This window comes from Hippoglossus stenolepis, chromosome 5 (genome assembly GCF_022539355.2).
Source record: "Hippoglossus stenolepis isolate QCI-W04-F060 chromosome 5, HSTE1.2, whole genome shotgun sequence".
Taxonomy (NCBI): Eukaryota; Metazoa; Chordata; class Actinopteri; order Pleuronectiformes; family Pleuronectidae; genus Hippoglossus; species Hippoglossus stenolepis.
In genome coordinates this window covers 24,582,839-24,596,624 of record NC_061487.1, presented here as the reverse complement: position 1 = coordinate 24,596,624, position 13,786 = coordinate 24,582,839, and the positions used below count along the sequence as shown (strand labels likewise).

The window sequence follows — 13,786 nt, the reverse complement described above, 5'->3', positions numbered from 1 at the left end:
AAGAGTCGGTTCAGGACGACAACAACAACGCTGCTGTTTCTCATTTCTTCTGATAACTTCCTCAAACTTCCTCAATCTTCATTGTCTTGTTTTTATTCCAATTCTTCCATCTCTCCCTGTTTCTGTTAATGTGAAATGACCATACATCATTTTGCTCACTATTCACTGAGATATTAATACAAATGTTGAAGAGAATAACCTGTGGTGCGATATTTAAGAAAGTTGATAATAAAACGGATCATATCTGCACCAGCCCGGGTCTTTTTTATCAGATCTGAAATGGGTTTGGAAGTTTTTGCATAATCCTGCTAACAAACAAACAAACAGGGTGAAAACACAACCTCCCTGGTGGAGGAAATTATCATAATGATGCTAAATGTAACTCAAAGAAATAAGTACATATTATAATCGGGCAGTTTATTGATAAATGTTTAATGAACTCAACACTTTCTCTGTGTCGTGTGTTGTTTATAAAACTCTCATGTCGACCCTGAGAAGAATCACTGATTTAAAACCATACACTTATGAGAGAAGAAGGAGGAGGAGGTGAGGGAGGGAGATGGAATAATCTTCTTAAAGCAATTAGTCTGGAGCAGGTTGATAAGATTCAGAGCTTCCCTTCCTCCACCGCTCTTCTGTGCTCAGCCTCCATGTTTCCTCTGTTGTCTGATGTTTCTCCATCTGCTCGTCCTCCCTCTGCATGAAGCTTGAACCCAGTGAACCAGTCTCCTCCTCGCGGCCTCAGCAGCAGTGAAGATGAAAGCCTCCTCTCTCTCCCTGTGTGAATGGAAACTGTCTGACACAACCTCTGATCACCACAGCTCACACTTACTATTCAAGCTGCCATGACAGTGTGTGTGTGTAGAACAGTTCAAATACACCCTGGACGACTCCTCTGCTTTATGAATGACACAGCTCAATGTGAAGTGTGTGTGTGTGTGTGTGTGTGTGTGTGTGTGTGTGTGTGTGTGTGTGTGTGCGTGTTTGCAGCACACTGTCACAGATTAGCTGTTTTCATACCTGCACTGAATCTGGACATTTTCCTGGAATTTTGCGGAAATGTAAGAATGCAAATGTCCCAGTAAGTTGCTCAGCGGCCGAGTGAAATGTCCAGAAAAATGTCCCAGTGAGAATAAAGCAGGAAAATAAATATTTCAGATTCTATTTGTTCTCATGTGTTCAGTTTAGAATTCTTCATATTTTAAAAGTTTCCTGCTGAATATTGGAGATAAACTCTGGTTTTAATGACGTCAGGGTGACGAGTGGGAATGAAAGAGGAAACACTCTCTTCTCCAAGTCACTGAACCATTCAACTTAATTTTGAAACAGCAATTTACAGTAACACATGTTGTAGTGACTTCTGCCAACGAGGTTTTGTTCTCACCCTTGTGTGTATTTGTTTGTCAACTGCGATACACAAAAACTACACAACAGACTTCCACGGAATTTCGACATTTCCACCACTTTCTCACGATCCAATTTAAAATCTATATCTAGCAGATTCAAATGTGGTTTTGTAAAGATCATCTTTTGTCAGCCACTGTATGGTAATAAATACACTTTGGTTTGGATCTGGACAAAGAGGCAGATCCAGGACTTTTTAAAATTATTATTTTCTATTTCATAGGGCCTTGGCAGAGGTTAAAGTGACATTCTAGTTAAATAAAGCATTTGCGTCACACCGGGCAGTTTCACATTCTAGAGAACTTACTCTTTTTTAACATTTACGATCATATATCTCAAGACTCTCTTTTAAAACTGGAAGATTTTCACAAACATCTGCCCGGAAACGCTCTGCACGTTGAATCCAGCTGAACCTGAAGCTTGAAGGTGAAATCACAGACACACGACTGACGCTAAAGGACTCAGACACAAGAAGAGGTCGTTTTTTTTGTAGTCATGAAAACAGTGGCTTTTTAATGTAAACACTACATTCGATTGGTTTTTCCAGCACGGACATCCCACATGAAATAACAACCATTCACTAAAGAGGAGTAGAGAGGGAGAGATAGAGAGAGAGAGAATAAGAGAGAGAGAGAGAGAGAGAGAAAGCTGCACAGAGAAAAGCATTCACTGGGTAGAGAACAGAACATTAGAGGTGAAATAAAAAAGAATGAAGGTCAAAGGAACAGAAACAGGTATATCATGTCATTATACACAGTTGTTTTCTCTTTTAAAAACTAGAAATCAAGAAAGAGTGGTTTATATAGATAGATGGATGGAGAGATTGATGAGGGGGTAACATAGATTAGGAATGAGTAGATAACAAATTTCCAAATCTACTTATTGGGTGTGTATGTGTGTGAGTGCGAGCAAGTGTGTGTATGTGTGTGTTTGTGTGTGTGAGAGAGAACTGTGCTTTTCATTGTAGACCTGGAAGTCGTGTGTCGAACTGAAAAGAGACAGAGAAGAAGAAGAAGAAGTAGTAGAAGAAGAAAGGAGCATGACTTTATACAGCATCGATGTGTGAACATGCGGCGTCCCTAACTAGCGAACGCAGCGAGAAACGTGCTCTCCCCCCCGAAAAAAAGTGGTTTGTTATTATTATTATTTTTTTTCTTCTCCTGAAATGATAAAAAATAGATATTGTTATAGTTTTATATTTAATCGTTCTGAGTCAGGCTAAAGTGAGGACATGGTTCGAATGCAGGGGAACAGGCAAAACGGTAAGAGGGGCTGGGGCTGGGGGTGGGGGGGGGGGCCACAGTTCAGAGCATTACAACAACACAGGGTCTGAGATCGAATCGGATCGACGTCAAAACATCGTGTTAATTAATTAAAAGCAGAGAAACGGACAAAAAGAACAAAGGAGCATGATCGTTGTCGTGGATACCGTGTGAATACACATGTTCACTGGTTTTCATCAATTATTTTAGTAATAAACTTAAAATCCTACGTGTCACAAAATCCCCAAAATCTAAACTTTTCTACACTTCCAAACTACGACTCTTTTTTAAATTTTATTTTTTTTATAATTGAGCCCGCCCCCATTAAATTCAGGAACCAATCCCCTCATTTGTTAAGTTGCTATTCTTAGTTCTTTTTTTTCCATCTTTTTTATTCATCTTTTGCAATTTTTATTAAAAGGATTTTTTAAAATTATTATCTGAACAGTATCGATGCTATCGGAGCTTGCTTTTTTTTTGTTGAGTTTTTTCATATACTGGTCTCTTTATACAAAGGCTTGAGTATCTCATGCTGTCTGTGTCGGGGCTTCAGGAGGAGCAGGAGCAGAGGGAGGGAGGGAGGGAGGGAGGGAGGGGGAGGGAGAGAAGGGCCGGGGAAGAAACGCTGGGGGGCCTTTCACCCCTAAATCTGGGCGCCAGGGTGCCATGCAGAAAGAAGGCCAGAACTGAAAGGGATGGATGTGAGGAGAGGTAAAGGCGTGGAGGTGGAGGTGGAGGAGGGTAAATGAAGAGAGAGAGAAGGCAGACAGATCGGTCATGTGTCGGACAGGCAATCAATCAATAAATAAATTAATAAATTAATCAATCAATATCAAACCAGGAGTGAGTTTTCTTACATGTTGAATGTTAGTGGGTCTAAAGGTTATAACAGTGAGGAAGGTAGAGTTATAACATCGTGTACTTGCTTCTAAAAGCGTAGCTATCTACAGTACAGTACCTCTGTTACATGGCACTGATCGGACATTTAGCACATTTCCTATTGGCTTTCAGGATCAGCCTCGGCTGACGCTCGGCCAGTGGCTAAGGCCAGGTTCGGGAAACAGGAAGCCTCACTTCCTGTCGATGAAAACCGGGTCTCGGAAGAAGGAAGTAAAATAATACAAGTTACTCAAAAATTAAAAAAAAGAAAGTAATCGACAGCAAACGTCTTAAAATGTCTCGGCGTATGTAAACAAAAGACTAAAACACAGCGTTGTCAGTTTCCAGCAGGTCTCACAAGTTGTTTTTAAGGTTTTGGCCGACCTGTCCGGTGTCTTTTTTTTATTTTGTATTTTATTTTAGTGCTATCGATATTTTCACAGATTCCAGCAAAACTTGTTATTATATAATCACTACTATGGCAACAAAATAACACACGAGTAAAAGGTGTCAGGTGAGGCAAAATGTGAATAAAAATCAGTGTTCAGACCGACACTCATGTAATAAATATACACACGATCAACAAAAATAAAAACAGAAGTCATATTCATAGTAATAATAAAAAAGATGCGAAGGAAAAAAAAAAGCACAGGTTTTGTTTTGTTACCGATAAAAGACACAGCGGAGAAAGAAAGAGGAGGAGGAGGAGGAGGAGGAAGGGAGCGGAGGCTTTCATCGACTTTGTTCAAGAAGTTGTCAAGGCTGCAGGGTCTCGTGTTTTCTACTAAAACTAAAATTTGTTTGCTTGGCGACAGGCCAAAGAACATCAGGGGGAGCGGGAGAGGAGAAGAGACGAGAACTAAAAACATTATATATATATATATATTTATATATACGTATGCCTATTTTTTTTTTTTTAATTATCCTCATTATTAATATGTACCTAGTTGCATTTTTCGTTCTATTTTCTTTAAATAATCAGCAGAATCGTCATCATCACCATCATCATTATTTCCAGCGCAGTGTCAAAGGAACAAGGAGGAAGAGGAAGAAGAGGAGGAGGAAGGGCAGGAAAGGCGGGGGGGAGAGGAGGGGACAAAGAGGGAGGATATCAATGGCAGCGCTGGCGTGCTCAGTACAAGCCGCACCCTCGGAGGTTGTTGGCGATGATGATGTCGGTCACGGCGTCAAACACCACCTGGATGTTTCCTGTATCTGTGGCGCAGGTCATGTGACAGTAGATTTCCTTGTTCGGGGAGCGGTTCTTGCTCTCGAACTGTGCTTGGATGTAAGCTGCTGCATCGTCGTAGGTGTTGGGTCCTGGAGGGAGAGAAAAGAGACAAACAGAGATTTTACAACACAATTATTAAAAAATACACTCATTCGTTTGATCATATTCATATTACTTGAAAAGGTTTATTGCCCAAATGCCGTAATGTTCAGAAAACACATCACGTTCCTCAAACTTGCTGCAGCTCCTCTTTCAGCCTCCGTCTCAAACACTTGGTTTTAGCTCCTGTCTCTTTAAGACCCTTCTCTAGTCTGCTGTGATTGGCCAGCTGACCCACTCTGTTCTGATTGGTCAACCGTTTACAATGCTGTTCGGAACAGCTGCTTTTAGCATCTTCAAATGACGCAAACACATTTGTAGAGAGCATTAGAATCGTTTTTATCCGGAGAGGCTTACATACATGTCGCTGCTGATTGGGCAACAGCTATGACACACCCACCAAACCGGAGAGAATGTACCTCGAAGCCCGTAGCACGCCGTTTTGAGTAAATTTGCAATCTTTGGCTAAATAGTGCAAAACCTCTTGATATTGAACGTACCCCTGGCTTTAGACGTATATTATGCAAATGTAGGGCTTTGTGTCATGTGATATGATGAGGGGGAGGAGCTTCAGGAGCTTCAAGTGTTTCCTGCAGACTTTTGAGCTGTTTCATCTTTTACATACACAAAAAAAACCATATCCTAGTTAGTTTGCTCCTGTTCCACAGATGTGAGGGTTTAAACACATCACGTTTAAAGATGCTTCACATGGGAAGGTAACGGAGGACATGATGAAGGAGGGATGAAGAGACTAAGTCAACTGTGATGATCAAAGCAGTTAAAGAGAAGTAAAGGATGAGAGACGGAGGAGAATGGGATCAGCTCAGAGATACGACAGGAGACAGCATCTCCTCTCTCTCTCGTCCTCTTGGCTGACCGAGCGTGATCGTCTCCTCTTCTCCTCCTCCCTTCTATCCCTTCTTTTCCTCCACCCACAGCCACACATGCATCTCCCCTCCCTCTCTCCTCCCTGTTTATCATCGTCTCCTCTGCCTTTTAAAAGCGGTGGAGCAAATCTTCATGTACAGCGCGTCGCTCATTTGACTGAGCGGCGTCACCTCAGCGGCAGGCGCTCTTCACACGGGGCGAACATTTCAAACAGCTGCTTGTTGGGTTTCAGTTTTCTCTCTCTGTCCGGACGAATCAAACTGACTTAGTGCTGTAAACAAACTGTGATTCAAAGAGCCACGTTTTCTCAGTGTGGTTTATATCTCAGCGACAGTTAATGTGGCGCTCGCTCAAACTAACGAATCTACTGTATCGAGCCGAGGTTAATCAGTGTCCACGAAAACACGAAAGGGCGTTTACACACATTACTCACATCTGGGAATCGTATTTAGATATGACAGGGGGTCTTCATTCATACTTTTAAACGATGTAATTTAAACTGGGGTCCTCACTTTACCTCCCCCTCGTGTGGTGTTAGCTCAGCATCTTGATGTTGTCTATCAGGCAGTTTTAGAACTCATCTTAAGAAGTAGAACGGCTCTTACCACCACCCGCATGACTGGCTTGTTAGCTTCGTCACTGATGTGCAATGAATTCTGGGACAAGTTGGCCTGAGACAGATCCACACGTTGGATCCGTTGTCGCTCAGAATCAGAAATTTTTTGGGGGGAATTGTTGTTTTTACACGTTTAAATGTATTGTTGTTATAGAAATGAGATACTACATTTTAATTGGCGACCTTCAGATCTGCTGGTAGGCTGATTTTGTTACCTGTTGATATATAAATCCATTTCGCCCCACCTTCCACTGTTTATGCTACGCTAAGCTACAGACATGCCAGTGGTGTCAATCATCTCATCAAAGTGACTTGAAAGTAAATTTCACAACATAATTTCCCCCAAAACATAAAACTATTCCCTTAAAACTGAATTAACTACACATTTAAACTCTTACTTTGGTGATAAGTGGTCCACTAGTCTGAAGTTGAACAATCTAGTAAACCTCAGTTTATCACAATGTTGTTAAAAATGGATTTACCAGTTTAATCATTATTTCACGCCTGTCTGCTTGATCAGCAGTTTGTGGCGGATCAGCTGTGCGTTCGGTCGCGTCTGATTGGATTCAGTGTTTCCAAGGAAACCCTTTTTCTACACCTGTCAAGTTTTCTCCCAGTTTACGTGCTTTGAGAGCTGCTTATTGTCACCAAATTAAATGTAAAGAATTAAATGCATGTGTATAATTTTCTCACCTGTGTACTCGGGGAAGCAGATGCTGAGCGCAGACTTCTTGATCTTCTCTGCAAACAGATCCTTCTTGTTGAGGAAGAGGATGATGGAGGTGTCGATGAAGAACTTGTTGTTGCAGATGGAGTCGAACAGCATCAGGGACTCGTGCATGCGATTCTGTCGTGGGTGATGGGAAGAGGTGAACAGAAATGAAAGAGAGGGAGGAACGGTGAAGAACAGACAGAGAAAAATGAATTGGATGGATGATGATACAAAGAGAGGAGGAAAGAAGAGGAAAAGTTACAACCATTCTTAAACCTTTACAACGTGCGACAGAGACGAACAGGAAGAATAAGAAAAGATTGTTGTCGTTGTGTCGAGAGGAAAAGAGAAAGAGAAACAATCTCAATCTTCACAACTCAACACGGCTGTTCAAACAATTTCCAGTCAAATATTCTGCGAATGAAAACACAGACACGCACAGAAAATAATTGGGCCACAGGAAAATAATCGCACACAGGGAGTTATTCACGTGGTCCTTTATTATCGTTTATTTTACGTATAAATACAACGTTCAATAAATTATCACAGCAGTGACGGAGTTACAGCAGACACATTTCAACTCACAGTGCTCAGTAAAATACAGCACTTGCTCGGACACATACAAATAAACACATTTTGCTTCAGGTGATCTGTACAGTATAGACAGGTGTTGTTTGGTTTTCGGACGGATGAGATAAACAGCGTTGAGAAGCTAAAAAGAGCTGCAGCGGTGAGAGCACGAGTGTGAGAGACATCTACCAGTTCAGACTCTGCCTCTTTAATTCTACCCAGGCTCGTTATGGACGGGTGCCGCCCGGGGCGTTCTGACCTCCAGCAGGAGAGCTGAGTCTTTGCTGAGTCTTTAAGTGCTCGTTTCATCTGTTGGCTTCAGAACTAAACACATTATAAAGACGACTCAAAAGTATTTGCAGGCGAAACTCTTATCTCTAAATTTGAAAGCATAAATACGGCAGCAGAGAAAAAAAAAACACGACAGGAGCTTGTTTAAATCAATATGGGAAAATGAAACTATTCAGTCTGAGCAGTTCTTCATTGGGCTGTTGTGACATTTCCACAACTTATTTTTAATAGCTAGCAGGTGCAGGCGTCTCTTCTGGAACAGCAGCTGCAGCCCAGACAAACATCACAAGACCTGTGTTACCTGAAAGGACCTGTGGGTTTATCATCCACACCACAGGCAGCCACTGGGAAAAAAAACTGTGTTGCCCATAAACCCTCTGTAGCATGGCCTCAGACTACATTACCCACAAATCTCTCCTTTCATATGGGAAAACCATGATTTCTTGATGGGGCCGAAGCAAGACATAAACTACATTACCCACTATCGTCTTGGCCTCGCCTGTTGATGTGATTTCCCACTGGTTGTTTGGGGGTTTATTCGTCATTCATCAGGAGCAGGGACGGGTTGTGAAAAGCACACGCACACACGCACACACACACACACACACACACACACTGTGGAAGCATCAATCCTGTCTTCACCCTATAAACCACTAATAGCTTTGGAGCGTCAGTGTTGCAGACGGAGGAGAGCAGAGCGGGTCAGGGAGGGAAAGTGAGGACGTTTCCTTTTAAGAAACAAAGACTCAAAGAAGATCAGAGGATCACATGTGAGATGAGACATGTTTAGCGTATGAAGGTTCAAACCTCACTCGTCTTAATTTGTATCACTGAGCTCAGTTGGATGAAGCTCAAACAGAGCAGGACATTTCACTCGCTTCTCTGTGCTTGAGTCCTACCTATAAACTTTTTAAAAATTGGTTTCAGTCCATTTCATTGTTACTGTTAATTGTGGAGGGAAGGTTTTTGCACGTATCACTTCACAAGTGACAGTTTCTATGTGTTGAAGCAAAAACTCTGCTGCAAAACTAATCCAATCCAATGGATCTGCCATAGTTAGTAGACCTAGTAGAGGTTTTGTCTAAAATAAAACTTGTTGAACTGCGACGTGCAACTTTACCTTATTGACCAACAGCACGCCGCCCTGCCACTGCTGACCTTGCAGAGCCAAAATGGAGGAAGCTATCGTAGCTTCACCAAGGAGGTTATGTTTTAACACAGTTTGGTGCAGCTCGACTGAATTTAAGGGGACGCTTGGGCCTTGGCGGCGAATACATCGTCTATTATAACTTTACCTGTTTTGTTGGAGACCAAACTCACAATTGGTAGCTCGCAATAAGAAAGCCGGCTCGATTTAAGTGCTGATTGTTTGCCCCCTTGATGACGTGTTATTGGATGGATGCTCTTCCCTGGTCAATGTGTAGTTAACCAAACAGTCAATAAATCTCTTTCCTGAGCCACATCTTTGAGAATGATGCAGATCAATTACGCCGAACCACTTTCTAAGGAGACTGGGCCTTTAATGTGTTCGTTAAAATGAGTTAGGCAACATCACCACCGTGTCTGTGCTGTGATAACATTGTTCTCTAGATGTGATGCAGTCCACACCGGAAATTCAATCTACAATTGAGAGACTGGATTTTTACATAATGTTAATGACTTTTTGTCAACGGTAAGAAAATCACATTATGCTCACTTTGTGTTGAAATGCCTGAAAACCGCACTTTAAATGTCTTCAAGGTGACGGCAACGCTGTATAAAGTGAAATGGAGAAAAAGTCTTGCTGAAAGGATGGAGACAGAACTGATTTTTACCGAATGGAACTTGTAGCAATTGATTGAAATAACACAGTTACTGCCGTTTAGGTCCTTGCTCAAGTGGAAATATTATTTGTGATCTTACATATTTTGAATTGAAGGGTATTCTTACTTTAAACACATCTGATATTACTCTGAATGAATGAGTAAACCACGGAAGAATCTGTACAGCAGAATAACGGCTGCAGAATCACCTCGACCTGTGCACTTTCTGAGGTCGACACAGGCAAGAAAGAAGCCGAGCGCTCGGGCAGCAAGCGGCTGTTTCCACCCTGAGGGCAAATAAATCACCTAAATGTGAACAGGAGCCTGCTAAGTTGGTGTGGATGGAAATTTCACCAGCCCTGTTGTTCCACAGCTTGTGTCTACTGCTGCCTGCCCTTTAGGCTCTCAGGCATGAAGCGTCTTGATTTAATTACAACAGAAACGTCTCCACGAGCATCTTCGCCTCCAACACGTGAGGCAACAACAAATCCTGAATCATGTAATTATACTGCGCTACTAAAGTACAATTACCAATTTGAAACAATTCACAGACGCTCGTTGAAACATGTGAAATGTTTGTTTGAAATCTATGCAAGTGACAAAGAAAATTAAAACAGGAGAGAAGCTTCTAAACCACTGACAGGAGTGAGAAGTGAAAAGTGAAGTACTCGAAACTGCTTTCATCTTTTCTGCATTAATGTCAGGCCAAACACTTTATGCATATTTCACACCCTGTCGTCCTGACATCAACAATCAAACAGCAACAGCAGGAAGATCATTTTACACGTAGTGGATGTAATGAGACAGAGGAGATGATGATGATAAACTAAACACACAGCACAAGCGGCAGCAGACGTCTTGTTTGGCAAAAGAACCTAGAAACATCTGAGGCTCCTTGGCTGAGTGCGGTGGTATTATCTGGTGCTGCCAAGTAAGGTGTTGTGACATTTGGAGAGTCCCAAGGGTGTGTTTGTGTCTTCAGTGCCTGCGTGTGCACGTGTGTGTGTTTGTGTGTGTGTGTGTGTAAAGGGTAGACAGGTGCCTTCTGGGTAATTAATCCACAGATACTGACTCCAGCGCAACACCCATGGGCTGATGTTGTCTCTTACACAACACATGTTCATGAGCATAAACGCACGCACACGTACCTTTCCTAAAATCAACAGACACACACACACACACACACACACACTCACACACACACACACACACAGGATGTTGCCTTAGGTAGCTCTCTGTATCTAGTTAGAAAACGTTGGCACAGATGTGTGAGGGAGAGCTGATGACATCATCTACCTGATTAGAGAAAAGATGGCAGCCCCGAGCGGAGGGAGGTGACACGATCTCGCTGTTCAGAGTTTGGAGGGAAGAGTGGAATAAATGCCTTTGCTCATAAATAAAGAAAACCGAGCTCAGTTAATATGTGACGCTGTAAACTTCTGCTGAGAACAGAGAGGAGGGAGGAGCCGATTATGTTTTCGAGGTGCATCTCTCTGGCTTTAACACCAAGGCTCAAAATTCAAACCGTCCCTAAAAATAACACCCGTCAATTTCCATTTCACCTAAGCTGGGCGCTACATCAGACCTCAATCCTACGGCAGCTCTGGCCGCCACCAGAAATGAAACTCATTCAGCAAAACCTGTGAAACATCACGGCTCAAACTACAGTCACAAGCTTGACATTCGGATCCCACAGGACTGCATGTGCTCACCAGCACCATCTTTCAAAGCTCACTGCTGACTTATTAGGGCGGCGTGGTGGACAAGAGGGATGTTACACTGTGCAGCCCGACGCAATGGATCTGGCCCTGGGGACCTCGAAAAATCAATGCTTCCATTGAAGCAATATCTGGGAGTTGTCTGGTTGAGTCAGCACACTGGCTCTGGTACTTCTTCGTAAAAAGTGATATTTATAGTGGATCCATGCATGCTGCAAAATGAGAGGCTGGAGAGTCAATCCTAAAATATGACCAGAGGTGATGAAGGATGACGGCAGCCTCCTCCTCCTCCTCCTCCTCACACGAATAGCAACTTCCTCGCAAACAATAAATTGAAGATATGTAAAAAAAACAACAACAACAACAAAACAACGAGAACATGTCCATTTGGGTTTTCTAAGTTCAATCAAAAGCATAATGTCACTCACAGTGAAATGCATCCACAGTTCAACCTAATGGGCTCTGGATTAAAACACTGACTGGAAGTAACACTATTCATTTCTACTGTATAAACTCTGGGTAGTTTCTAGAAAGCAGATAAATAATTGTGTAAACTGAACTGTTACCGTAAGAATTCTGAAATATGTCCATTAACAACTTGTCTGTCTTATCTGTATTTATCCATTATAATTGAGTTCATAATGTCTTTTATATTCATGTTTGCACGTAGGTATTCAGGTGAAGTTCCTTGGTTTAAAGGGCGAAGGCGAAGTGCAACAGTCTTACACAACCGAGCAGGATCTTCCTCAGAATAAATATCAAATATCACAACATGGCACAAGTCCACGTTTTCCAGAAACACAGGAAGAGAGAGAGAGAGAGCAAGAGGGGAATAAAAGGCAAAGGAATCAAAATGGGGACTTTGCAGTGATAACATATGATCTAAAACCACGAGGCCAGCAGGATGTCCCATGAAATGAAGTTTGAGATGACGAAGCATCTGAAAGTGTTCTTGGTTTGCTGGGCACAATCAAGTTCTAAGTTCTTTCTGAACTAAACTGGGGATCAGTTTGACTTTGAATGGGACTCACCGCACGACATAGTTTGAAGCAGTTTTAAATCAGACTTTCATGGGACTAAGGCACGTGTCTGTGGTGTATATAACTTCAAGCTTAATAAAAAAAAGATTAGAAATACTTCAGGCTAGGAGAAGAGTGATTCCCACTTTATCATTTTCGAGGATAACTCTAAGAGGGAGGCACTTGAACTGCATTCAGTCCACTTCTATGAATAAGGCACGTTTGTGTATGTACAAATTCATCTCAGGAACCTTGTGTCCCTCAAGAGTTTACTGTAGGTGTTGTGTAAGATTGCTGCAGCACACGAGCTACACATTTGGCATTTAGGCACACGAACACACAAAGAACAGTGTTCCTGGATGCTGCTGCCGGTTCCTCTTTGGGAGCCGACACAAGGAATCAAAAAAAAAAAAGACCACTAGATTAAAAGAAGTCTCAACCAACCAGTCGAATCAATAATTAAGAGTCAAGCTGAAGCAAAGCCTTGTGTTTAAGTTGTACGATAAAACCCCCATATTTGACTTCCTGTCACATGATAGCATCACTGACTGAGGCCACATAACCATATGATCTATACCACATAGGCAGCACAAGTATTTACCCTTGTGACACCTACACGGGTAAATACTCGTCCAACACCCTGTGACTAACATTTAACAGCATCCTCAGTAAAGGCCACAGCCCCGCAGGTTAGTGGCTATGATGACATCAGTGACAGCGTCAAAGACAAACTGGATGTTGTTGGTGTCGGTGGCGCAGGTCACGTGGGAGTAGACGTCTTTGCTGGTGGACTTGTTCTTGCTCTCGTACTGAGACTTGATGTGGGCTATTCCCTCCAAGTAAGTGTCAGGTCCTGAGGACAGAGAAGACAGAGAGCGGGAGTTAGGTTCAGGCTGGAACGCTGCTTCTGATATTTTTCTAAAAAACACAACCTTTGACTTTCAAGCTCAGCACACAATCTGCTGAGGTGCGCTCACCGCTCGCCAAGCTTTCAAAGCATAAAACATGGGCAACGTTATGGAAGCAGATAGGGAGTGAAATATAATATACTAAAATAATGTACCTCCACAATAGCAGGATGTGGCATTTCAGTAAAATGAAAAAGGGAAATGAAGTAATCATTTGCATTTTCACAAACTCTAATTGGTGTTCTGTGATTCTATTAATATGATAGAAAAAATAAACTGTTTCACATTTAATTGATTCATTTATATTGTATTAAAAAATCCTTTGTTTTGGAAGAATCTGAACAGTGAGAGCTGCGTAAAAAAGGATGAAGAGCGGACGAGCGGATG

At 42.2% G+C, this 13,786-nt stretch overlaps 1 protein-coding gene across 3 annotated transcripts in view; it reads right to left on the bottom strand.

Annotated features, from left to right (window-relative positions):
- Positions 1-1,882: 1,882 nt before the first annotated feature.
- The window catches only part of LOC118109333 (guanine nucleotide-binding protein G(o) subunit alpha), a 79,823-nt gene continuing 67,919 nt past the window's right edge, over positions 1,883-13,786 (bottom strand). Inside the window, exons 7-8 of one of the 3 annotated variants that reach the window (XM_035156379.2) lie at positions 7,073-7,226; positions 1,883-4,865 (exon numbers count right to left, since the gene is read on the bottom strand). In XM_035156379.2, the coding sequence (XP_035012270.1) occupies positions 4,678-4,865; positions 7,073-7,226 (342 nt within the window). In that variant the 3' untranslated portion in view covers positions 1,883-4,677. Of the gene's footprint in view, positions 4,866-7,072; positions 7,227-7,572; positions 13,345-13,786 lie in introns of those variants that run through there. The other 2 variants (XM_035156381.2, XM_035156380.2) reach the window with 2 other exon arrangements.